This window comes from Neophocaena asiaeorientalis, unplaced genomic scaffold (genome assembly GCF_003031525.2).
Source record: "Neophocaena asiaeorientalis asiaeorientalis breed wild unplaced genomic scaffold, Neophocaena_asiaeorientalis_V1.1 scaffold218, whole genome shotgun sequence".
Lineage (NCBI taxonomy): Eukaryota > Metazoa > Chordata > Mammalia > Artiodactyla > Phocoenidae > Neophocaena > Neophocaena asiaeorientalis.
Window position 1 is genome coordinate 10,904,087 of NW_020172818.1, and position 24,204 is coordinate 10,928,290.

General features: G+C 58.6%; 1 protein-coding gene across 1 annotated transcript in view; it reads left to right on the forward strand.

Moving 5' to 3' along the window:
- WDR1 (WD repeat domain 1) overlaps positions 1–23,502 on the forward strand; it is a 24,498-nt gene extending 996 nt beyond the window's left edge. The window contains 11 exon segments of the mRNA XM_024741759.1: positions 312–492; positions 7,651–7,728; positions 8,080–8,160; positions 8,493–8,726; positions 11,894–11,981; positions 13,495–13,651; positions 14,388–14,475; positions 17,479–17,589; positions 18,738–18,911; positions 20,747–20,891; positions 22,587–23,502. Coding sequence (XP_024597527.1) covers positions 312–492; positions 7,651–7,728; positions 8,080–8,160; positions 8,493–8,726; positions 11,894–11,981; positions 13,495–13,651; positions 14,388–14,475; positions 17,479–17,589; positions 18,738–18,911; positions 20,747–20,891; positions 22,587–22,693 — 1,444 coding nt within the window. The 3' untranslated portion in view covers positions 22,694–23,502.
- The last annotated feature ends 702 nt before the right edge of the window (positions 23,503–24,204 follow it).

Consider the following 24,204-nt stretch of genomic DNA (forward strand, 5'->3'; position numbering starts at 1 on the left):
CCAGGAGCTGTTCCCTGGCAGGTGCTTTTAAGGCACCTTCATGTGGGAGGCTCCTTGGGTCTGGGCCATAAGACACAGACGTGCAGTCCCTTCCCAGAGGCACTTGGGACTGCTTCTGCTTGTTCTCCTATCCTTCAGACAAATCCTGGGTGCCGTCAGTGTTGGCTCTTTTGGGGAGCGTGTATGAAGCACAGTTGTGAGCAGGGCTGCCCTGCCAGCACCACTGCCCTCTGACTGCTGGGGACACAACTGCCCGTGGTGATCTTCCCAGGACTGACTTTTCTCTCCTGTGACTCCCCTCCTGGGTAAAGGTTCGGAGCCGTCTTCCTGTGGGACAGCGGCTCTTCTGTGGGCGAGATCACAGGACACAACAAAGTCATCAACAGCGTGGACATCAAGCAGAGCCGGCCATACCGCCTGGTGACCGGCAGCGACGACAACTGCGCTGCATTCTTTGAGGGGCCACCATTCAAGTTCAAGTTCACAATTGGCGTGAGTGGGCTTCTCCGGAGGGTGGTTTTCCGGTGAACTTTATGGTTTGTATGTGAAGCCAGTGGAGTCTAGACCTGTTAGAAGCTGATGGCAGAAGGTCACGGGCGCCCAGCATTAATGCCAGGATGGGGCGGGGGTCGCCCTGGGATGATGGGTGTATTTCTGGGTGGGGGTAAGCACAACTCTGATGCTGTGAGACCAGGCGAGCATCCTGGCCCGGAGGTGCCTTGTTAGAAAGGGGAGCCCAGGCCCAGCAGCAGCCTGCCCTCTAGTTGTACCAGCTTGAGATCCACTGAGCCACCAGAGTGGCAGAGGAGGTGGGCTTCCAGGGATGTCTGGTTTTGTTCCCTCCTGCACCTCCCCGGGAGAGATGATATGGGCAGGGTCACACCTGTAAAGTGACACAGGGTGAGCAGAGTTAGGTGCTTTGCCTGTGGGTATGTGCTCTAAACGCCCCAGTGGAGTGACACAGGTTTTGGGTGTAAATGGCTCGGGACCTTAGTCCCAGCTCTGTACGTGCTCCCTGACTGAGGCAAGTGCCTGAACCCTCGAAGCCTCACCTTTCCCATCTGCAAGATGGGCATGGAGACATGGACATGAGAGCATTTTAACCATGGATTTGATCTGTGCATAGGGCCCGCAGGCCCAGAGCGGCCCACGATGCTTGTTTCCTGACCTGGGGTCTGAGGCTGGAGCACAGAGGAAGGGCGCCTGGCAGGGGATGGCCCTCAGGCTGGTGTCGTGGCAGCCACGTTTCTGAACCTGCCCTCCCAGTTTGTCTTGTGAAAACACTTGAAAGGCAGCCAGCACCAGGGGTGGAGGTGGAAGTGACCGCGCTGAGCTGCAGCGCGGAGGATGCGCGGTGCTTTACGGCCAGCTCTTTCCTCTGGAGGCGGCTGGGCTGGGGTTGGCCGAGGTCTGGGGACGTGTCTCGAATGTTACTGGCTGGCTGAGGAGTCCTGTTAACTTTGATGACAATGCAGTGAAGCCCAAAGAGCAGGCAGGGCGTGGCCGGGAAGGCGATGATGGTCCTCAGTGGGTCCCCAGGGGTGGTCCCTGGGGACAAGACTCAGGCCGTGGGCAGCATGTCCAGACACAGGTAGGTCTCGGCTCAGTTGCAGAGGGGCTCTCCAGGTTACCTGTTTGTAGTAAAATGGGGTTGGATTCATCCCGTGGCCACCGAGTGGGGCCTGGCTGGCTTCTGCGCCCTGCAGGGCAGGCAGCCTGGATTCCCTCCCGACACCCCGCATCTCCCAGAGGCTGACTCCGGGGCTGCTGCTCATGGGGAGGTGGTGGCACTATGTTGGAGGCCATGGTTCAAGGTCGATGTGTTTTTAGTGGGATAAAGTACCCTGGGACACCGGTGCGTCAGGCTGAGTCAAGTACTTGGGCTTCCTGCTCGGCACCCAGGGGAGGAGGGAGGGGAGGTTTCCTTGGCAGCGAGAGGCCGTCCCAGCTCGTACCCATGAAGTAGCCCTGCTCCCGACGCCCGCCACACGTGTTCTCTTTGGCTTCATGTGGCCATAATCAGGGCTGTGGATGGGCAGGGCTCCTTTCCCTGTCCCTAACCCCCCAGAAGGATTCATTTCTTCCTTGCAGATGTGGGTTAAACCCTGCACGGAGCGGTTCGGTGGCGGGTGACTGGAGCCAGGATTCGAGTCCAGAGTTGTCCCGAATCTGTGCCCCTCACCACCCTGCCAGGCTTTCCCGTGTGCTCACTTGGGGACTTGTCCAAAGGTTCTTCCTCTTTCCGTTTTCCTTTCTTTCATAGATTTTTTTTTTTTTTTTTTGCGGTACGCGGGCCTCTCACTGTTGTGGCCTCTCCCGTTGCGGAGCACAGGCTCCAGACGCGCAGGCTTAGCGGCCATGGCTCGCGGACCCAGCCGCTCCGCAGCATGTGGGATCTTCCCGGACCGCGGCACGAACCTGTGTCCCCTGCGTCGGCAGGCGGACTCTCAACCACTGCGCCACCGAGGAAGCCCTTCCTTTCTAACTTGAGAGTGCTGCCCTCACCCTGTGGCCCTGGCAGGCACCTGTCTCCAGGGTGGGCACACAGCTTGTCCCCAGGTCTTCCTGCATAAGGACCTAGCGAGAGATCAGAAGGGGCTGTGGACCAAGAATGGGGGACATGGGGTGGCAGCCCAGTGCTGCAGGTGGTGGTTCTGCGGCCCTCCAGCTGGCCGTGCCTCTGGGCCCCCGGCAAACGGGGTGAAGATGACCCTCCTCCAGTGGCCCCGCAGAGCTGTGGGGACGACAGGAAAGATGCTGGTGGACGTCTCAGTGTCCGTCAGGAATTGTTGGGTTTCTTTCTGCTGGAAAGGACTAACAGGCTCATTTGGCCTCAAGCAGGAAGGACAGGAGGACACTCGGGTCCCCCACACCCACCTGAAAAACCTTGTAAGACGCTGACAACGTGAGATCAGCCTGTGACTTTTCCATGTAACCGCCCTAGGCCCTCACGGCCGCAGAGTAAAGCTGTAGCATGCAGGGCTGCCCTTCCGTCCCGTTCCAGCTCCTGCCACCTTCCTCTTGACCTTGTTCAGGACCGTGGGGTAAGGGGTGATTATGTTAGGAGCACAGAGGGGTCGAGTTCAAATTGCTGCCTCAAAAAGGAATAAGTGGTGTTCCGAATTTCAGTACAGGCCAGAACAACTCCAAGGAGGCTCAGCCCCGCATGGAAGGAAAGCAGTGTTGCAGTCCTCCCTGCTGGCCTGAGTGCAGGGGTCCAGTTGCTTTTCATTCTTGTTCATGAGTTCGTTAGCTTAAACCAGCTTCTCATGGTGGCAGAGTGAGAGTGAAGACGAAGCTGATTCATGGCCCAACTTTAGCCGGACTGCCCTGGTTCCCGCCTGGTCCTCTGTCCTTGTTTACCTGAACCTGAAACGGGCTGAGAGGCTGTAGGAACACCAGGTAGAAGATGCTTTCCCCTGGAGTTAGCCCCAGTCCACCTGGAGCAGTGACTCCAGGGTCACAGGGGACCGGCTGTGGGACAGAGGCCATGGACAGCACGGTGTCCACCTCTGGTGTCCTGTGCGCAGGGGTTTAGGTTCCCCTTTGAGGCCCTAAGGGTGGCCTGAAAAGAAGTGGGCAGGTGGACCCTGCCTCTCCCGTGGAGCCTTCTTCCTGCTGAGTGCATTCCTGTGATAGACACGTCTGGATGTGTAGTAACAGGCCCCACTAAGCGTCTCTAGCTCACCCGTGTGTCTGTGCACCTGGCCCGCTGTGGCCTTAGGCGAGTTTCTATGCCTCTCCAGCCTCTGCGTCCTCCTCTGTCAGGTGAGCAGGTTGGCTGCCCAGGTGGCCGCAGACACTCCTGGAGGGGCGCCTCTGAGGGCTGTGTCCACAGTACGTGGGATGGCGTGTGTCTGATGAAATGATTGCTCAGGGCAACAAGTGTCAGGACTCTTATTTGCCCTGGGCCTGCTTGTCAGTCTGCGACCGTGTGATCTGGACTGGAAACTGCCTGCCGCATCTGCCCAAGCCTCTGAGAACAGGTCACCCAACCGCACCTGGCGGCGAAGGGGACGCCTGGCCTTCCCTCCTCCGCGCGGGTGGGCTGCACAGCCTGTCACCTGTGTGTCTCACACGTTACCTAACGGGGAGTTACACTTCCTTCTAGGAATCTCTGTCTCTGCTGTTATTACAAGTATCACCTTCCTAGACAAGTAAAATTTGAGCTCTAAAATGCGAGGTTTTCTGGTTGTTTTTTTCCTGTTCCCTGTGTCCTTACAACAGGGCAGAAAACGGAAGTTTGAGTTGAAGTGTGTATCAGGTGCCCGCCTTGCACTGGCCCCAACACACCCGCGTGCGCGCACGCACACACACACACACACACACACACACACACGGCCCCTGTGCCGGGGTGTGCGTGCGTCTGTGGTGGTTGTGCCGGGAGGTCAGCAGGGTCGGTCTCCTTCCCGGTGAACTCCTGAGCCGATGGCAGGGAGTGACCCGGCAAAGCTCCGTGGATGGTCAGTGGCCCAAAGAGGATTAGAAGGAGCCTTTCATCCCCTCATCAGGTCCTCTTTCTCCAGGGGAAAGTGGTAACTGGGCAGGCAGATCTGTGCTGGGTGACGGGAAAGGCAGGGCGAGGGATGCGGTGCTTTCAGGCGCTTTAAGGGAGGACCTCGCAGAGAGAACAGGGAGCCCGGTTTAGGAGGGTGCGGAGGCCTGAAGGAGGGCGCGGCAGTGTTCCAGGTCAGGGTGGACACCCACTTTCGGAGTGCAGACCGTGGAGGTACATGCTGCTCTCGGAAAGGCAGCGGGGTGGTGGGCACGGGCGTCTGAACTGCTCGTCCCTCCACAAGCCTGTGACGAAGGAGCACGGCAGGTGGGCACAGGGCATTTCAGCGTGAGGGTAGGAGTCCTGCTGCAGGGCACAGCTGAGGCTGGTGGAGCCAGGAGGGCGCCCAGGGACACCTGAGCTGACGGGCTGGTCACGCCGTGGCGCCCGGTGGTGCTGCGTCCCTGTCAGTGACGTGGACTTGGGTGCATTACCTAATGATTGCTAATTGCTCCCATCTCAGGTTTCTCAGTGCTGAGGGGGAGGGGTAATGACAGGGTGAGGGAGGTAGTGATGGGGGCACAGGTGATAACAGGGTTGGGGGGTGATTACGGTGGGGAGGTTCCAGCCAGAGCTCCGCTTGGTTGTGACTGAGGCCGGGCGGGACAGCCCCACCCCCGGAGGTGGCCACATGGAGTGGTGCTGCCCCTCCAGGACGGTTAGCAGGGACAGGGGCCAGGAGCCCAGCCCACTCGTCTGAACCGCCCCCCCATGATATTTCCCCAAGCCCGTTCCTTCCTGGTCCTCCGGCCTCTCCTCCCTGTGGACTGGGCTATTTTTAGCCCTCATTTTTTTGGTTAATGGGCTGTTCACTGTTCCTCCCTTTAAATGGGCTATTTCAGGAGCAGGCATCAGTCTCCTGCTCATTTGGCCTCTTGGCTCAAGTTGCAAGAAAACCTGACAGGGAGAACTTTCTAAAGCCACAGCGCCTGGTCCCCAGGGTGGGCGTCTTCCCTGTCCAGTCTGAACCCCGGGAGCCCGTGTTGTTCTGGGCCTGGGGAAGGGCGCCCTGCCCCTGGCAGGGAGACAGACGCCAGACACGTCCACATGCGTGACGTCCCCTGTAGCACCAGGGGCGCAGAGGGGGGCAGGTGGTCAGGGGAGCGGGGGCAGTGGTGTAAGCAGGGTGGCTGTGGCCTGGTGTCTGTGCTGCCCCGCTGTGGCACCCTGACCCCTTAGCTGGGGGGGGTGGTCTTGTTCTCTCAGGGAACCACTGCGCCTGGAGTTTGACGAGTTGGAACTGCAGTGTAGCCGAGGGTCCCTCTGGTTCACGGCGTGTTCCTTATGCCGCCCACCGCAGCCCCCCTTCAGCCCCGTGGTCTGCTCCACCCAGGGGAGCTCTCGGCACCCCGGTTCTCGGGGTGTCTGGCCGGGGCTCCGTCCGTCCCAGGGAGCCGGCCCCAGCCTCCTCCCCCGGAGCAGCAGGGCCGGGTCAGCCAGTAGAGGTCAGGACAAGAGGACCAGACGTTTGGGCAGTTGTGTGGGAGGTTTTGTCTCTTAAGAGCTTTGCCTTTGACCTCCTCCAGGAGGAGCTGTGTCTGCCTGTCCATCCTCCACTTCCCACAGAGTGGTCCTGGGGGGATTGGGAGAGACCTGGGGTCTTTGTCTCAGCAGCCCTCCCACCACGGGCTCTGAACCACCCGAGGGACAGAGGGCCCCGGGCCCTGGCTGTGCAGCTGGCTCCCCGCCCGGCCTGCCTGCCTCCTGGCCAGGGCTCGGGGCCAGCTTGCTCACGTAGAGAGCTCTGGACGAGAAACCGTAGACCTGGGCTCTCAGAACACAGCCTCTCTAGGCCGGGGCTGTCTCCTGTAGAAGGAAGAGTGTCCGAGGCTCCCCAGGGCCGCCCGAGGCTCCCCAGGGCTCCTCGAGGTGGTAGGATGATGGGTGAGTGACAGTCATGGGGGAAGAACAGTCAGAGGGCCTGAGAGATCCCAGTTTGGAAAGATCATTGCTTTTGTTGCATTGTGCGCCTCCTGGGAAGTGGCCATCCTCCAGCTCAGAACACAAACCTTAGAGCAGGAAAGCTCGGCCATGGAAGCAGGATAGATGTACCCGAGAAACCAAGAAGGTGAAACAGGCCTTGGCTGTGGGGGGATAACCCAGGCTCTGCCTCCATCTTCACGTGGTCTCCCTGTGCCTGCACCAAGTCCAAATCTCCCTCTTCCCATAGGGACACCAGTGGTGTTGGATCAGGGCTCACGCTAAGGCCCTCATCTCACCTTGAGTACACCTATAAAGACCCTGTTTCCAATAAGGTCACATTGACGGGTACTGGGATGTCAACCTACCTTTTCAGGACACAAGTCAACCCATAACGTTACTCAGTCAAACACATGCAGTTCTACCACCCCAGCAGCTCCTGTTTTAAAATTGTTGGTGGTTTACCTTGGTGGGTGCAGGTGATACACTTTGAGTTGAATTGCTTTTCCTGCAGGTTGGGCGTCCGTGGCTGCAGGGGCAGTTTACCCCACGTACCTTCAGGAGAGTTGATAGCTAACGCTTCTTGCGTGCTTGCAGGTTGGGTGGGAGAGCAGCCAGGCTTTGCATGGGTGGCTGGTGGGGTTTTCAGAGGATCATTCTCTGATGCAGACCCTTCTTGACTGAGGAAAGAATGAGTTCATTTACTTACTCAGGTAACAGAATCACCCCTGGAGATCACATCTCCTCAGTCACTCAGACTCTTGTTCCCACAAAGGTCATCACCACTGTTTAATTTCTTGAAAACCTCAGTTTGTTCAGCAAATGCCCGCTGAGCACCTGCCGTGTGCCGGGCCCGGGCCAGGCCCTGGGGACTTGGGGATGAGGCCTCACGGTCCCGGCCTCATAAGCCTAAGGGTTCCGGCCTTGAGCCCCCTTCCAGGGCTGGAGGGCGGGTGGGGGGCGTTACTGTCTACGGAGCTCAGGGAGCACGTCACGGTGGAGGGAGGCCTTCCAGGCAGAGATGCACCCGGCCATGGCGGGCGGGCTGGGACTCACGCTGAGCTCTAAAATCTTCCGTGGACCGGCATCCACACGTGTGGTGGTTGTGGACCGCGTGGTGCATAGAGAGCTTTCCTGAACTGCCTGTCACCGGATAACTGTCCCACTTCCTGCAGGACCACAGCCGCTTCGTCAACTGTGTGCGGTTCTCTCCTGATGGGAACAGATTTGCCACAGCTGGGGCCGATGGTCAGGTAAGGGCTGCGGGTCCTGGAGGGAGGGGTTCGTCTCTTGGTCCTCTGCGATGGTTCAGAACAGGCAGACTTAGTAAAGCTGGTGTCGATGTACAGCTCCCTCCTTCCCCCTCCTGGGATGCAGCTCAGTTAAGGGGCTCTGTCCTCAAAGCATGGTAGACCCCTCTCTCCATCTCTCTCCTTTTAAAGGAGCTCGAAATTCATCTGTCTTTAGATTCTTTGTTGTAAGAGCCACAGTCTTGATGCCTCCCTCTTGATGGTGGAGCAGGAATGAGGAGCTCATTTAGCGTGCCAGCTGCTGGGCCTCCACACACGCACGCCTGATCTGCATCTATTTGTGTTTCCTGAAAGATCTACATCTATGACGGGAAGACGGGAGAGAAATTGTGTGCCCTGGGAGGAAGCAAGGCTCACGACGGCGGCATTTATGCTGTAAGTATGGGTCCGTGTTCACAACGTGGTCTGTGGTCGTGGTCGGGCCGTGTCTGCGTTTATTGTCATCTGTACACACGTGTTAAAGTTGGAAGCTTGAGATGGGGGTTAGAAGTAGGGGCAGTGGCAGAGACCTTCAGGGTCATGTGGGACATGGTGACGTGGCCTGGAGAGGCCAGTGGCCAGGATGCTCATCCTGTCCTTGCCCTGGTGTGTCCCACCACCTTCTGGGCCATCCTCCCTGCTCAGAAACGGGGGCTGTGGACAAGCTGCTGTCTGAGTCTCTTCCCCCTCTGGAATGCTTGACCCATGACCACCGTTTGTTTGAGTAGATCAGCTGGAGTCCCGATAGCACCCACTTGCTTTCTGCTTCCGGAGACAAAACCTCTAAAATTTGGGACATCAATGTGAACTCTGTTGTCAACACGTTTACCATGGGCTCCAACGTTCTGGACCAGCAGCTGGGCTGCTTGTGGCAGAAGGACCACCTCCTCAGCATCTCCCTGTCCGGCTACATCAATTACCTGGACAAAAACAACCCCAGCAAACCTCTGCGGGTCATCAAGGTATGGCTGGGCTGTGGAGCTGCTGTGTGTGCAGGGGCTGGCTGGAGGGCAGGTGGGCGCCTGGCCAGACGTAGGGCAACTGAGGTGAGGTGAGGCCCAGTGGAATGGCAGGACGCTGGTTGCTTTGGGGATGTGAGTTTAGCAGAGGTGGGAGGCCGGATGCCACGTTCCCCTTTGAGCTACCGTGAAGCTGGATGCTCAGGGCCTGGGGTTCAGGGCAGCAGCCTGTGCCCCTGCTGTCAGGGTTGTTTGTCTTGGGGGGATCAGCCTCCCCCAGTTAGGAGGCCACTGGCTGTGTCCGCTTGTGAGGCAGGACCAGGAAGATGCTGAAGCCCAAGACAGGGCACGTCATGGGGTATCACCGCAGACGTGGGTGGCCAGCAGGCCTTGGAGCTGGGCCTTGACAGTGTGCGGGGTTTGAACGTAGGAATGGGTGTGGGCAGGCACTTGTCCTCTGTGGTTAGAGCAGGGCAGGCATGAGCGACTGTTGGGGACTGGGAGGAAATGGACAAGTCGGAGCCCAAGGTGCCGAGGCGTGAGGTTTGGGCAGCAGGGAGTGATTGGAGGGCCTGCCTCCCGTCCTCGTCTCCCAGAACGGCTCACTCAAGGTTGGCTGATCACCAGGGTCTGCCCTGAGTGTCCCCTGCAGTGGGGACTGTTCCTTGCCCCTCCGTCAGCCCTGGAATTTTTGGCCTCAGGAAATCGCAGCCAGACTAGAAGCTCCTGTGTCCTGGGGCCCTGCTTGGTCACTGCCCATTGCAGACCTGCTTCTGCTGGAGGGTGGGCTGCGGTGGGAACTCGGGGTCAGCCTCGCCTGCTCTGTCACCCTGGATGAGCTGTGCCCTCAAGGGAGGGGTTTCCATAGCCCAGCTCCACGCTGCACCCCGTCCTGGCAGCTGAACCTCCTGGGGCCAAACCCCAGTGCTTCCTCACAGCCTGCTCGCTCAGCTGCCTCAGGGCTCTGCAGACAGGCTCTGGGAGACGGCTGGGCCCTGTGGGCTTGGGGTTGGCCAGCCTGGGACTGTTCCCCTCAGGTCCAGTGAGGGCCAGCTGCCCAGCCCTGCAGTGCTGTGTACATCCCATCCCACAGTCTCTGAGGTCACGGCCCTTGTGGACTCGGTGTGCAGATGACCGTGCCCAAAGGAAGGGGCCGAGCCTGGCTGTCTGCCCCCTTAACCCTGTGTGACTAGCTCGTGAGGCCCAGGTGGGCTCGGTGCCTGCTGCATCCCATTCAGGGGGGGCGTTGCTGACGGGAAGGGCTGATCCAGAGCGACAGCTGCTTCGGCCCTCAGTGCTGGCCCCGCACCCTCTGCTTCCACAAAGGTTTATCTGACTTGGCCCTGAGGATGGGGCCATTGGGGCCACTTGCTCCACAGGCTCCAGCCCAGTGTGATGAGTGTAAAGTGAAGGTGTATACATCCTGGCACAGAGCCCAGGGGAGCTGGGAGGGGTCCCCGGCGCAGTCACTTCTCTGGGCCTCCATGCAATGGGGAGAAATTGCTGGAGAGAGTCAGGCGTTACTGCCCACCTGCTTCCTCTGCCCAGAAGAGCAGCTTCCCGTGAGCCGCCCTGATGCTGGGCTCAGGTGGCTGTCCCAGGCATCGCCCCGTGTCTGCTGGCGCCCTGGGAGTGATGGAGGCCTGGGTCTGACTGCTCCCGCTGATGTCACTGTCGCCGACAGCATAGCCGCTACTAGCCAGGCTCCTGTCCCCCACCCCCAGGTCAGCTCAGGAACCTCATGGGCGTTTACAGTTGTCAGAGAAAACATCCCAGCCCTCCTGCCGCACGTGTGTGAGTCCTGAGCAGTGTTTGGTGCTAATGTCGGGCTGTGAGTGAGCCCAGGAACAAGCTGGAGTTTGAAGAACATAGTTTTAGAATAGCGGTTCTCAGCCCCGGCGCACGTTGAGATCACCTGGGAGCTTCCACAAAGGGCTTGATGCCTCTGTACGGGCCCAGTGGGATGCGGTCAGAGACCAAGACCGTAGGGATGGCTCTTAGGTGCCGGTACTTTTAAGACGCACCCAGGTGACCCTGCGGCTCAAGCTTGAGGACGCATCAGTCACCTGAGCCAGGCTGCTTGTTAGCACACGGTAGGTGGGCGACACCCTGGCGCTCAGAGGGTTCATCTGTGGGACACAGGAGAGCTCCATTTCTCACAGGTTCCCGGCGAGGCTGCTGCCCTAGGCGGGGGCGTGCACAAGTCGCCAGGCATCTTGTTGACCACAGGTTCTCAGTCTCTAGGCTGCATGGGGCGACACTCCCAGCGAGGCCAGCACTGGTCTGAGGACCGCGCTTTTAAGTAGCAGGGCCAGTGGGTTGCTGCCCTGTGGAAAGGACTTGGGGTCTGTTCACTGGTTCTCCCGTCTCTGAGAACGGTGTGTACCTTTCTCTGAAGATACACACCCCACTGTGGCAACAGTCAGCAAAGCTCAGAGGGACCCGCCTGCCTCTGGTGAGGGGAAAGAACTATGATTAGACCAAACCTCCGGGTTGTTTCCATCCAAGGAGCAGTTATGGGGGAGGTTAAGTGCCTTTCTTGAAGCAAACAACTGGTTGTAAATGAGTGATCTGGGCCCACCATGTTGCCGGTCGGGGAAATTGTGGGGCCCCAGCTCTGGGACAGCCTCCGGGGGAAGGGGAGAGCTGGGAAAGAAGAAACCTCACGAGCCAGGGGCTGGAGCCGGAGCCGCGAGCTGTGCTTCTGGGTAGAGGACGAACCGTTAGCAGCACCCGGGACCTCCTGGGCCTCCGAGTGGCCTGGGGGTCCCCCTGCCTGCTTCTGCAAGGGTTGGTCCCTCCCAAGACTACTCCCCACTACTGCTGCTTCCCCTCGGGTAGGGGCTCACCCTCTGTGGCCGTTTCCTCCTTGTATGGGGAGGGAGGGTAGATGGGTCCGTCTGCACAGACTGGGTGCGCTGTTGGGGCTTCCACTAGACCCCCATCCTCCACCCAGGTCGGGTTGAGTGCCTCGGTGGGGAGGCCCAAATGTCGAGGGTTTGAAGGGTTTGTCAGGTGGTCGCTCAGCTTGGGGCTGTTTTGGGCCCACCGGGGCTGCGGCGTTGAGGGCTCTGCCTCCCCTCCCGGGGGCTTAGCCGGTAGAGAACATTTGACAAGCACAGGCAGGATGGCATGTCCTGAGCTCACCCCCCCGCCTGTCTCCTCCGCAGGGCCACAGCAAATCCATCCAGTGCCTGACGGTGCATAAAAACGGCGACAAGTCTTACATCTACTCTGGGAGCCACGATGGGCACATTAATATCCTTTGACTCACAGCGCTGGCTCTGGGGCCCCTGGCAGGAGAGTCGGGAGTTTCCTGTTCCCACGGTGCCAGAGGCGAGGCCAGCCGGCTGGCAGCCACAGGGCTCCTCTGACCGGTCTTGGCTGCCGGGAGGTGCCGTGTCCGTACTCGGGGCCTCCACCTCCAGGCCGCAGCCTTGACCTGGTGGGTCACGTAGTGCGGACTTGAATGGTTGCTGGACCTCCCTGAACTTGAGCTGCTTCTCCCCGTCTGTGACCTGGTGTCGGCCTCTTCCCTCTCACAAGCAGCAGCAGAATCGACGTGTGTTAGAATCCCAAAGGACTTAGAGCCTTTTGGGAGAGTCCCCTTACTTTAAAAATGGGGAAAGTGTAGCTCAGATGCCTCAAGTGCCTTCCCCAGCGTTGCACCGCTTGGTGACGGCTGAGCTGGGCGGGAACCGAACCCCCGCTCCCCGCTGAGGGGCTTTGCAGTCCCTCTGAGACGTTCCCGGCAGCCCTTCCAACCTCCTCCTCCCAGGATGGCGAGCGTGGGAGGGGTCGTCTGAGGGGCCCGCCTCAGGCATGTGTCGTGGCTGCGAGAGAGGCCTGCCCTCGTGCAGCCTGGCTCCTGGTCCGCGGCTGCCCTGCCTCCTGGAGGGGCTGTTCCAGACCCCCTGCTTCTCCCACCTCCGCAGACCCGCCTGGTCTGTAGGGTTTCCTCCCTGGGAAGGTCTCCCTCAGCCCCGAGGGAGGAGGGCAGAGAAGTCACCCTCCACCCCATCATATGTAAGGAGATGGTACAGCGGAGGGTCTTGCCCAGTGTCGCCCCTCCTGGAGCCGCTCCTTCCTCCCCACTCATACATTAACCTCCTGTGGTATCGATGGCTGGCGGTCCCTTCACAAGACCATGTCAGGAGTGGAATATACATGCAGCTTCCTAAGGGAACAGTCTTCGGTGCAAATGACACTATCATTTGTTGATGTAAAAAGAGAACCTTGTAACTTAAAACACCTCACACCTGAGCCCCTCAAGCTGAGAGTCCACACGCTGGCCCTGCCCAGGTGGGTCAGCCCCAGGCCCATTTACCTGGTGGCACCTAGGTGGCCATCGGCTGAGCCACGGGGCGCAGCCAGCCTCCTGCTGAGGGCTGTGGGCTGGACAGCAGGCTAGAAAGAGCCGGGGGAGGGGGGCTGTGTTCTGGCCCAGTTACACAGGGTCCCAGGGAAAGGTATCATCTTCCTTCTGAGCCCGCTCTCAGAGGGAGGCGCTGTGCTGTTGCATTGTTACAGGGCAGCGCAGTCCCGTGAACTGCCCGGTTCCTGTTCTGAAGACGGGAGGACTGTGTCTAACTGGGTGTGTGGGGTTGTAAATGGCCTACTGGCCCTCTCCCCAGAACGTGTGCTGCCTGAAATTCGGAGTTGGACGTGCACAAGGAGTCCCCCAGGCCCGGGACGAGGGCCTGGCTGCAGCCTCCCTGGGCGGCTCGCGCCGCGCCCTGGACGTCAGGCTCTTCCTTAACCCCTGCTCCACATTACTGGGATTCAGAGACGGGGGAGAACGACTCCTTCGCCGGGAAGGGCCACACGAACCAGGTGTCCAGGATGACCGTGGACGAGTGCGGGCAGCTGGTGAGCTGCAGCATGGACGACACGGTGCGGTACACCAACCTCACGCTGCGGGACTACAGGTGAGAGCTGTCTGGGGCCAGTCCATGCCCCTCCCTGAGCACGTCCCTGGTGAAGCCCTCTGCGGGGCCGGGCTGCTGCCCTGAGCCTCGGCTCATGAGAGGACCCGGGGCAGAGCCACGGCCTGGTCACCCGGTCGCAGGGGCCCATTCACTGAGCCTTGGGGACGCCACACTTGCCAGTTACGTGGAATTTTTCTCCATTTACCATTTTCAAGAAGTTCTTTGCATGTGCAACTTTTTCTAGTTTGTGTTTTCATAGTTTTAACCAAAAGTAAAGGTAACACAATTTTCACCAATTAGAAGTACCAGGTTTTTTTTTTTTATTTTAATTTCCCTGCAGAGGAGACTGGTTATGGCTGTGGGCGGGTGGGGTCAGAGCTCAGTTTTGTCTGTACCCGGGGAATTCCGGGGTCTCTAACTGGTGGACGTGGGCAGAAGCCAGGACAGGGCAGCTGTGGGGGCGGCACTTGGCACAGATGCGTAGGAACAGGGAGTGATCCCTTCACTTCCTCTCGCCACCCCCTTCCCCTCGTCCCAGCCCCCATCATGACTCCGCGTCTCTCTCCCAGAGGCAGTCTTCCCTTACCCACTCCTGTGTTTTAGCAAAGGCTCATGCAGTAGAGATCAAGGTGGAATTTCCTTGAGTCACCCGAGTGCTGTGGTCCTGCAGTGAGTGTGTATTTACACCCACCCTGTGCTCCTGGAGACTGAAATAACGACTTCCTCCTCTCCACAGCGGACAGGGAGTCGTGAAACTGGACATCCAGCCGAAGTGCGTGGCTGTCGGCCCCGGGGGCTACACTGTGGTCGTGTGCATCGGTCAGGTATGGCTCCCACCCGGGTTCAGTTCAGGCTGACGCTGCGCAGTGACTGGTCCCCGCGTCCCCCTCAGGCGCATTCAACCCCGTTTCTACTGAGCCCCGTTTGCGTGTGCTGAGGGCTTCCCACGTGTTCACTGAATCCTCTGGAGTCCTATCAGTCAGGCATGGCGTCATCCCCACCTTACAGGTGAGGAAACCAAGGCACAGAGAGTAAGTTGCCCAAAGTCTGCATCTAGCAAAGGGCCGAGCTGGGATTTGAACCCGGGCAGCCTGGTGAGAGCCTGCGCTCAAGGGTCACACACCCTGCACATCCCTCGCCCGTGAGGCCCACAAGAGGCACAGCCCAGGCAGCTGTGTCCATTCACATTCGAATCCCAGCCCTGTAGCATTGGGGTGGTGTGGCTTCGGGCGTTTTCCTCACCCTCTCTGAGCTTTAGTTTTCTCATCCCTCGCAGCTCACGGGGAGGATTATGAGGAAGTATGTGTCGGGCTCCTTGTACCATCTCCATGAGCGAGGAGGCTGATAGTGACCATGACTCCCTGAGGCTACGTGATGGGCGGGTGGCGTAGCGGGCCGCTCCTCAGCACAGTGGGGTCTGGCGTTCAGCCCCGCAGCCTGGGTTCTCATTCAAGGCGGTAAGGTCTCTACACACCGTCTCCTGGAATTTCTGGAACGAAGCACCCTTGACTGAGACCCAAGCCTGACCCACTTTATCCAGGATCCTGCTCTGCAGCAGACGCCATCTGTCAGCGGGCTGGGCATCCCAGCGTGCAGATCAGAGGAGGCAGGTGTGACGGAGCCCCCGCCCGCTGGCACAAGTGACAGACCCGCCGCCGAAAGCTGTCATTCAGATCCGCCACCCCTCCTCCATTCTGGGAGCTTCAGTGCTTTGGGGAGAGTGGATTCCTGTGTGTCCTAGATAACACGAACCTCCTGTCAAGCAGTTATTGCAGACAGCCTGGGCAGTCAGCAGGGGCGCAAGAGGAATCAAGGGCCGTGAGCGCCTTAGCAAGTGGGGGAAAGACTGGACGAGGACCTTCTAGAAGGACGGGCGGGAAGGCTGCCGCTCCATGGAGGGGGCTCCCCCAGCCTCGTGTCTGAGCACCTGGCCTGTAGGTGAGAGGTGAGACCTTGGGCTCTGCGGCCTTGCTCGGCCTCCCCCACTGGCCTCAGATTCCTGTCTGGAGCTGCGGTCGGGACAGGCTGTGGCCTCTGAGGCTCACGCTGGGCTCATGTGGGGAAGTTCAGGGAAGAGCCGCCTGGGGCTCTGCTCGGGAGGGGCTGGCGAGTGCAGGGTCCAACCCCCAGGTTCCAAGGAGTCCAGGGCCCTTGGGATCAGGTGTGACGATTGTCCTGTGATGTACTGTCTCTGCCCTGGTTCTCTAGGGCGTCCTGACCCGAACTCCCCATGGCTGGTCATAGGGTCCGCACAGTGTCCTGGAGGGGCCCGCGATTTTAGGTCAGGGAACAGCCACGTTCAAGTGTTGCCTCTGAGGCAGATTTGGGCCAGTGCCCTCAGGCTTTCCCTGTCAGGTGTAGGTGGGTAAGTGTGCTTCCGGAGTCGGGCAGGTGATGCAGGTGAATGTTTCTCAAGGTGCATTTTCTGTAGCAAATTTTAGGGAGGGTGCTGCCGCCCATCCGCCTGGTGCTTCTTTGCCTCCCCTACCTGACAGCACAGCCCGCAACGCACCCTGAGGGCGGGGAGGGGCCTGCTTGCCCTTGGGACAGCTGGTGGTTTGAGCAGGGATGTGATGGGGTGAAGCCAGAGCTGTCAGAGAGAGGCTACCCTGTTGGGGACGGTCCAGTGAATTAGAACCAGGAGGGTGTAGCGAGGGGCGAGAGGGGGTGAGGACGGTGGAAGGTCACCGTGCCAGGCGGCCTTGGGCTGTGCGCCAGAGGGCAAAGGCACACTGTGGCTGCCAGGGTGGGGCTTTGGGACCCCATGGCCCAGAGAGCTGCGGGGCTTGCATCTCATTTGCTCCTATACACCGGGAGGTGACCCTGCCATGCCAGGGACGGACACACCACGCTTAATTAGGCGCGTGGCTCCCACACGGTGGGCTGTAGCTGCTGTTTTTGTTTGCCTTTGCTAGGCGCGGTGTTTATTCTGAGCCCTGCATTCCGTCTCCGTGACGTCTAGGCACTGCTGGGTTCTTACCCCTAGGAGGCCAAGGCTCAGTTCAGTTCATGAACTGGTGTGTGTGACCCATCCCATCCCCTCCACCCCGCCAACCCCCAGCAGCAGGGGGCTGAGCCGGGCCATCAGGGCGCCTCAGTGGGGCCTGCACACCCGGGCGCTCAGCCCCGTCCGTGGACCGTGTGCTGCCCTGTCAAGTAGGAGGGAGCCAAGGCAGGTGCTGGCTGTGACGGGGCAAGGGGGTGGTGCACTGGGTGCCTCCAGGCCACTTCACCGTGAGCCGTCTGTCCTGTCCTCCCTTCCCTTCCGGGGCTGAGGGCTAGCGGAGAGCCTCGCAGCGCTGTTGCCTACCTGCCGTAGTCAGCACCTGGGTTCCCTCCCAGCAGGTGGGGTGCCAGCCCTGTGTCCCTGGGCTGCGGGGACTCATGCACTGACATCATCAGTTTTTTCACACACCACGGGTCAAGGTCGCAAAGGGTGTTTTTTGGACCCGAGAAGCCAGAACTTGGAAGTCTAGCCTGTCCTGTTCATTTCCCGTGTCAGCTTATAGCTTCACCACTTCCGAGGGCTGCGTCCTCTTGAACCCGTGAGAACTCGGCTCAGCAAAGATCATTTATTACACTCGACGTAGAGTTGGCGGAACCAAAGTTCAGGCGTCAGATGGCTTTTGACGAAGCCCGTGCGGGTGGCGATAACAGCACCATTCATATTGACAGATGAGGGAGAAACACCACAGGGCTGGGGCCAGTCCCACTTAGTGTGGCTGGAGCCCTAGCCTGGCCCCCAAAAGGTTGAAGATGGAGCCCAGCCCGGGCCTGGGCCGTCGGTCCTGGGCCCTCTCTCTAACGGCTGCCTGTGTGTTTCCCAGATCGTCCTGCTGAAGGATCAGAGGAAGTGCTTCAGCATCGACAGCCCTGGCTATGAGCCCGAGGTGGTGGCTGTGCACCCGGGTGGCGAGACGGTGGCCATCGGGGGTGCGGTAAGGCCCTGTCCCCACACCCTCCGCCCTGGGGTATGTGGCCCGGCTGGGGGCGCTGTGAGCTGTGTGAGTGCCGGGCTGCCTCAGGGCAGGAGGGATGGCGGCGGGAACCAGCTGGGGTGCCTCCTGCCGCCCAAGTGAGAGCCTCCCTGGGCTGCCCTGCGAGGCCACCCTCCCCCCAGGCTGCCAGCCCCAGGTGACACGGCAGCCTCCCGGGACACCAAGGGTCCCAGGCAGTGAGGCAGGCTCTGCTGGGGTGCGGGTACAGGGCAGGGATGCCTTGGCCTGGGGAGCTCGTGTATGGAGCACGTGTAAAAGGAGTTGCGTCCCGAGCTGGGCTCCCTGGGCTCAGGGAGGCGACAGGAGATTCTTCACACCCATGAAGTGGAGTGCCAGCCTGAGGGTTTCAGTTCCCCTTGAGTCTGACTTCGTGTTGCCCGCATCCTGGTGGCTCCTCTGTCCCCTGCTCTTTCCCCTCATTTCCTGGCCCCCGAGGAGGGGTGCCTGGACCCTACGAGGATGGGGCGTTTGCTAGGAGCCGGGCTCGACAGAGCAGGGAGAGGAGCCTGGTGCCTGAGGGCACCTGCCGGGTGTGGGATACAGGGCACGGGGCAGATGGCTCCAGCTGAGGACAGTCAGGGCAGATGAGGGGCCCTTGTTGGAGAGGTAACTCTTGTACAGGTGCTTCTCAGAGCTTGGCCTGTGGACGCCTGCGCTGGAACTTGCTGGAGTTTTTGTGGAAAAAGCAGACTCATGAGCCCCCAAACACGCAGAATCACAATTGGGGGGTTCTGCGTTTTAATGTAATTTTAATGTAATTTTAATGTAATAATTAAACTTATCTTAATGTAACTCTGCCCACTGTGCCTGTGCAACCATGAGAGCTGCCGCAGGGCTGTAGGAGTTGCCCTCTGGTACCAGGGGGACAAAGGAGCAGCTCTCCTGGCATAGGAGCCAGCACGTGGGCAGGTGGCCGAGCCAGGGCAGTGGTTAAGAGGAAAGGCGCTGCTTCTTACTGATACCCTGGTGCCTCCCTCCAAAAAGAAGGGCGTCGGGGGAGTGTGTGTTTGTGTGTGTGTGTGTGTGTGTGCGCGCGCACACGCACTCACGTGTCAGGAGTGACCCACTGCCCCTCTGTCCTCCCACAGGATGGGAACGTCCGCCTATACTCCATCCTGGGCAGCACGCTGAAGGAGGAGGGCAAGCTCCTGGAGGCCAAGGGCCCTGTGACGGACCTGGCGTATTCCCATGACGGCGCCTTCCTCGCCGTGTGCGACGCCAGCAAAGTGGTCACGGTCTTCAGCACTGCTGACGGCTACTCGGTGAGTGGGCAGGCCCCCTCCCTGTCTCCACACTGGGCAGCGCAGACGGCTGGAGGGGGCCCTGGCATCTCTCCCCGGTCGTCACCGACCGGGCGGGTGCCCAGGACACGCAGCTTCGTTGCTCCTAGAGCGTGAATGACGTGGGAAAAGGAGACTTACCCTGCAGTCCAGCAGTTTGTGGGCCCGAGACAGAACAGCTGTCAAAAGTTAGGGGCCTGGGCGGCAGCAAGGCTGCTGTGGAATCGGGCTGGTTGGCTCACCTGGCGGCCTGGTTCAGTGACTTCTGGAGCCTTATTTTTCTCTTCTGTCAAAAAGCTTAGGCTGGATTTTTTTTTTTTTCCCTTGAATCTCACTGCTGCTTCAAGTCCTATAAAGTGTGAGCGCTGGTCGTCCGGATGTGGCCTTGTACTTGGGGGCGGGGGTGTTCCCTAGCGGTGGATGGGTGAGAGAGAGGACCCGGTTGCCAAGGCCCTGGATGCTCATCCCGCTCTGAGCAGGACAGCCAAGGACACTGTCGTGTGAGGTGTGAGAGTGCCCATGTGTCACCAGCCAACCCTGTTGGGCAGTGTTGGTCGTATTTCACAAACAAGACTGCACTCTGGAGGGATTCGGTCACCTGCTGGGTGTGACTGGACCACAGGGTGTGGGGCAGGTGGAGCGTCCTCCAGTCCTTCCCATGGAGTCAGCCTGGCCCCCTCCCCGCAACCTCCAACACTTAGGACAGTTTTGAAATCTACAGCGGAGTCAAAAGAATTTACCACCTAGATTCTGCCATTACCATTTTACTATGTCACGTTATCCATCTAGTAATCTAATATTTTAGTGCATTTAAAGTAAATTATAGGCATCTGTATAATATATCAGCCTACATATTATTAACTAGAGTTTAGTAGTTTTATCTTTGGCTGTAAAATTTACATATAATGAAGGATGAGTGGGAACATAAGTATACACCAGCGCTGCGCATATGCCTGCACCTGCACTACGCCCACACCTCCATTAACATAAAGAACACTTCGTACGCCCACACCTCCATTAACATAAAGAACACTCACGTCCCAGGAGGCTCCTTCCACCTCAGTGTCACATTTATCAGATTCTGCGTTTATCACACTTCAAGCAATTTCATTTGCATATAGCAAGCCTTGTTTACAGCGTGCTAAGTAATCTGCAGAGTAGAATCAACAAAAGATGGAAGAGGCAACCTTGAAGAAGATCATGGTTAATATAGGGAGTAAGAACAAGATGGACTGCTCTGAAGTAAGCGTTCCTAAAGCTTTAGCAGAAAGCGTTATTTTTGGTCATGTTGACCGCTGGGTAAGGCAGTGGCTCGAGGCTGGGACATGCGGTAGACACATGCTCCTGTAGACACGTCTGCTTGCCTGCAGGCCACACCCACCCCACCCAGCCTCCAGGGCGAGGGCCTGTGTCTGGGCAGCCCCCTCCTCCGTCCGCATATGCACAGAGCTCCGTCCACGCCAGGCGAGACCCTCTCGAGCCTCCCATGCTTGCACTTCTGTCTGTCCCCTCCCTAGGCTGAGAGCTCTGTGCAGGCGACTGGGCACATGTGATAGATGCTACAAGGGCAGCCCTGGAGTCCCGGGTCCTGCAGGGCACGGTGGCTACTGTTTGATCTTGGGCTGCCCCTTTCTGTGCCTTCAAGCAGTGGGCACCCTGGGGTTGTTACGAGGAGTCAGTGAGTTGGTGAGAGTTTCAGAAGCCAGGCACAGAGAAAGCGTTTCATGAGCACTGGCCCTCGTGAAGGTTAGGTGACGTGCTGCCCACTCACTCTGGCCTGAACCCTGACCCGCCACCTGTTTTTAATCTGCACCCAGGAGAACAACGTTTTCTATGGACACCATGCAAAGATCGTCTGCCTGGCCTGGTCTCCAGACAACGAGCACTTCGCCTCAGGCGGCATGGACATGATGGTGTACGTGTGGACCCTGAGTGACCCCGAGACCAGGGTCAAGATCCAAGGTGATTCACGCGCCCTCCTCGGCTCCCCAGGCAGCTCCGGAGAGGTGTCCCCAGGGCTCGAGAGTCCCTTCTGTGCTTCAGGGAGGTGGCCTCATGGAAGCCTGGCGCTCCAGCAAACATCAGCTCTGCTGGTCTGGGCAGAGGACGCCCGTGTGCCCAGCGTGAAAGCAGGTGGTCTCGGTACCTGGGACACACACTGAGTAAAAGGGTTTTCCTGGCATCTCCTTTGTCTTAGTCTGTTCGGGCCTCTGTCACAAAATACCCCAGACTGGGCAGCCCCTAAAGCACAGAAGTCTACTGCTCACGGTTGCGGAGGCTGAAGTCGAGGATTGGGTGTTAGCTTGGCCGGGAAAGGGTCCTCTTCCAGGTCACAGACTTCTCGTCAAGTGTCCTCACGTGGTGGAAAGGGCCTCTTGTATAAGAGCGCTCATCCCACTTGTGACCTAGGTAGGCGCCTCCCAAAGGCCCCACCTCCTACACTGTCACCTTGGACATTAGATTTCTAATTTAGGAATTCTGGGGGGACACAAACATTCAGACTGTAATACCTGCTTTCTCCCACCCACCCCACCTCCCTTCAATATAAACTCATAACTGGGTTCTCACTCTAGGACAATAATGTCCAATAGAAGTATAACAAGAACCACACGTGGACTTGACGTTTTCCTAGCAGCCACATTTAAAACAGAAACAGGTGAAATTATTAATAGTAAGTTTTATTTAACCCAACATATTTCCACATGTGGCAGTAGCTCACTTCAGGGGCACTGTAGTCACATCTGGCTCATGGCCCTGGTGGGGACCCTACCCATCCAGGGTGGATCTTAGATCTCCTGTTCCCGTGTCACCACCTCACACGGGCTCTGGTCCCTTTCCATCCATTCTTTACCTGGCAGGCAGCCTTTTGTCTTGAATGTAAGTGGGATCCTTTCCTATTCAAAAATTGTTCTGTTTCAGCTCCACAGACCTTTTTACCATGCCCAGCAGGGGGAGGGAGGGGACCAGCAAGCTGACCCCAAGTGGTTGGGAAGGCGGTTGGTCCAGGATGGAGGCGGGGACAGAGCAGACTCAGATGGGCCATCCTGGTCTCCACAGAAAGCAGCAGTTTTGTAGTAAGACTCAGACTCGAGCAAGTTCAAGAGGCAGCAAGAGCTCGCAGGGTAGAGGGTGGAAAGTCCGGTCCTTGTCTGGGCCGTGGGGTCACAGGTCACTGGACGTGCATTGGCCTGAGGTCGGGCTGTTGTGTGCACAGGTACCCCAGCCTTGTGTTTCTCAACGTTTTATTCCTCATCTCCCCATTTTAACACCACAGATATACTGTGCACTGTTTGTGTATTGTCTGTACATTGTTGCTTTATGCATAGAAAGACTTGTTCACCCCCTGTGGGGAGGGGCAGTTTTGCCTCCAAGGGGCGTTTGTGGTTGTCAGGACTGTGCTGGCGCTGGGAGCTGCAGCCAGGATCGCTGCTGGTCAGGGAGTGTCAGTGGTGGGGGGCTGAGAACACCTGCTTCCCCTCCCATTACCCAGATGCTCCCCACTGAGAAGAGGAAAGGAGTCTGGTTGACCAGGATCCTGCTGGGTTTCTCGGTGGCCCTGTGGGTGATCTCGGCCCGGGTTTCCCGTCTTCTGGTCTGAGGTACCTGTGGGAGCAGAGCTCCTGGGTTTGGCTCAGAACGCATGTTCTTTCTCCCCAGATGCGCACCGGCTCCACCACGTGAGCAGCCTGGCCTGGCTGGACGAGCACACGCTGGTCACGACCTCCCACGACGCCTCTGTCAAAGAGTGGACAATCGCCTACTGAGGAGCCCTCCTCGGGACCAACGGAATCAGGGACTTGGGTTGAACGCAGCTCCACAGTCACTTCTGTGTCCCGCCCTTGCCCCGCCCCCACCCTGCCCCTGGGGGAGGGGCCTCACCTCGTGCCCGCCCTCGGCCCCGCCCCCTGGGAGGACCCTGCCTCCTCCCCGCCTGCCCGCCTGCCCCGCTCGCAGGGTGATGCTGTCTGTACAAGTCCTTCTGAAAGCTTTAGACGGTGACAGTTTGCATATGGAAAATAAAGTGAGCACTTCAACCACGTGTGGCGCGTGACTCAAACCCACCGCCTGCCCGCGCAGAACATTCCAGAGGCAGAGCCTCCAAAGCACACAGACCTGCCTGTGGCTCCGGGTGGGGGGGGGTTGCATCCCCTCCCACTCCCCACCTGCGGGTCCTTCCTGGCCGGCAGGGCGGATGCTGTAGAGCAAGTGGCGCTCGTTCAGGGCCAATGGGCGCACATGGAACCCGTGTTTCACTGTCAGTTTCTGTGCTTCATTTTGAGAATGGAATCGTGGGGATTTTTTTTTTTTTTTAATGTATCTTAACTGATGTCTCTCAGTGTTTACGGCGCTGCCTCTAGGCTTTTAGATCCCTAGTTAGCAGGACGGGGAGGCATCCTGGTCACCGGTTCGCTCTCGTGCTTTGATGTTTTCCTGTCTTTCTATCCCCCTCTGTTCCCAAGAGCAAAGATTAATTTAAAAGCAAAGATGGAGTCACTGTAAACTAACCTGTTCTCATTTACACCTTCCTTTTCTTTTCCAGTGCAGAAATTAAAATAAGTATAAAGCACGGTGATTTGGAGTTTCTTTGCGAATGTCGGAATCACTGGTAAAATGCTGGCACTTGTGAAAACACTTTCAGCGCTTTAAGAGTTTAGATGGAGAAATAATTAAATACCTTTTCTCTTCATTGTGGGTCGCTGACTTTGTGTGACAGAGACACGTGGGGGCGGGGGACTGGGAAGCTGCTTGGAACCCCATGGCTTGGGTATCTCACCAGCCTGCAGCCTCAGGGGATGGTTCGGGAAGGCATGGGACCTAGGGGTCCCCTCCCATCCTGACTCCCCAATCACTGTGTGACCTGGGCCATCACACTTCTCTGCGCCTAGATTTGTGAACTGAAAGCGCTGGACCAGGTGAGATTGATCCAGCGCTGGACCAGGTGAGATTGATCCATCCTGCCTGATTCTCAAGTCCTGTGGCAGTTAGTGACTTTTCTGGTACTGCCTTCGAAAATAAGGAATAGTATGCATTCCGATGTTGAAAAAAACTAAATTCCCAAGCATTCAAATTAATAATGGTAAGACTGGGCTTCCCTGGTGGCACAGTGGTTGAGAGTCCACCTGCCGATGCAGGGAAAACGGGTTCATGCCCCAGTCCGGGAAGATCCCACATGCCACGGAGCGGCTGGGCCCATGAGCCATTGCCGCTGAGCCTGTGTGTCCGGAGCCTGTGCTCCGCAACGGGAGAGGCCACAACAGTGAGAGGCCGGCGTACC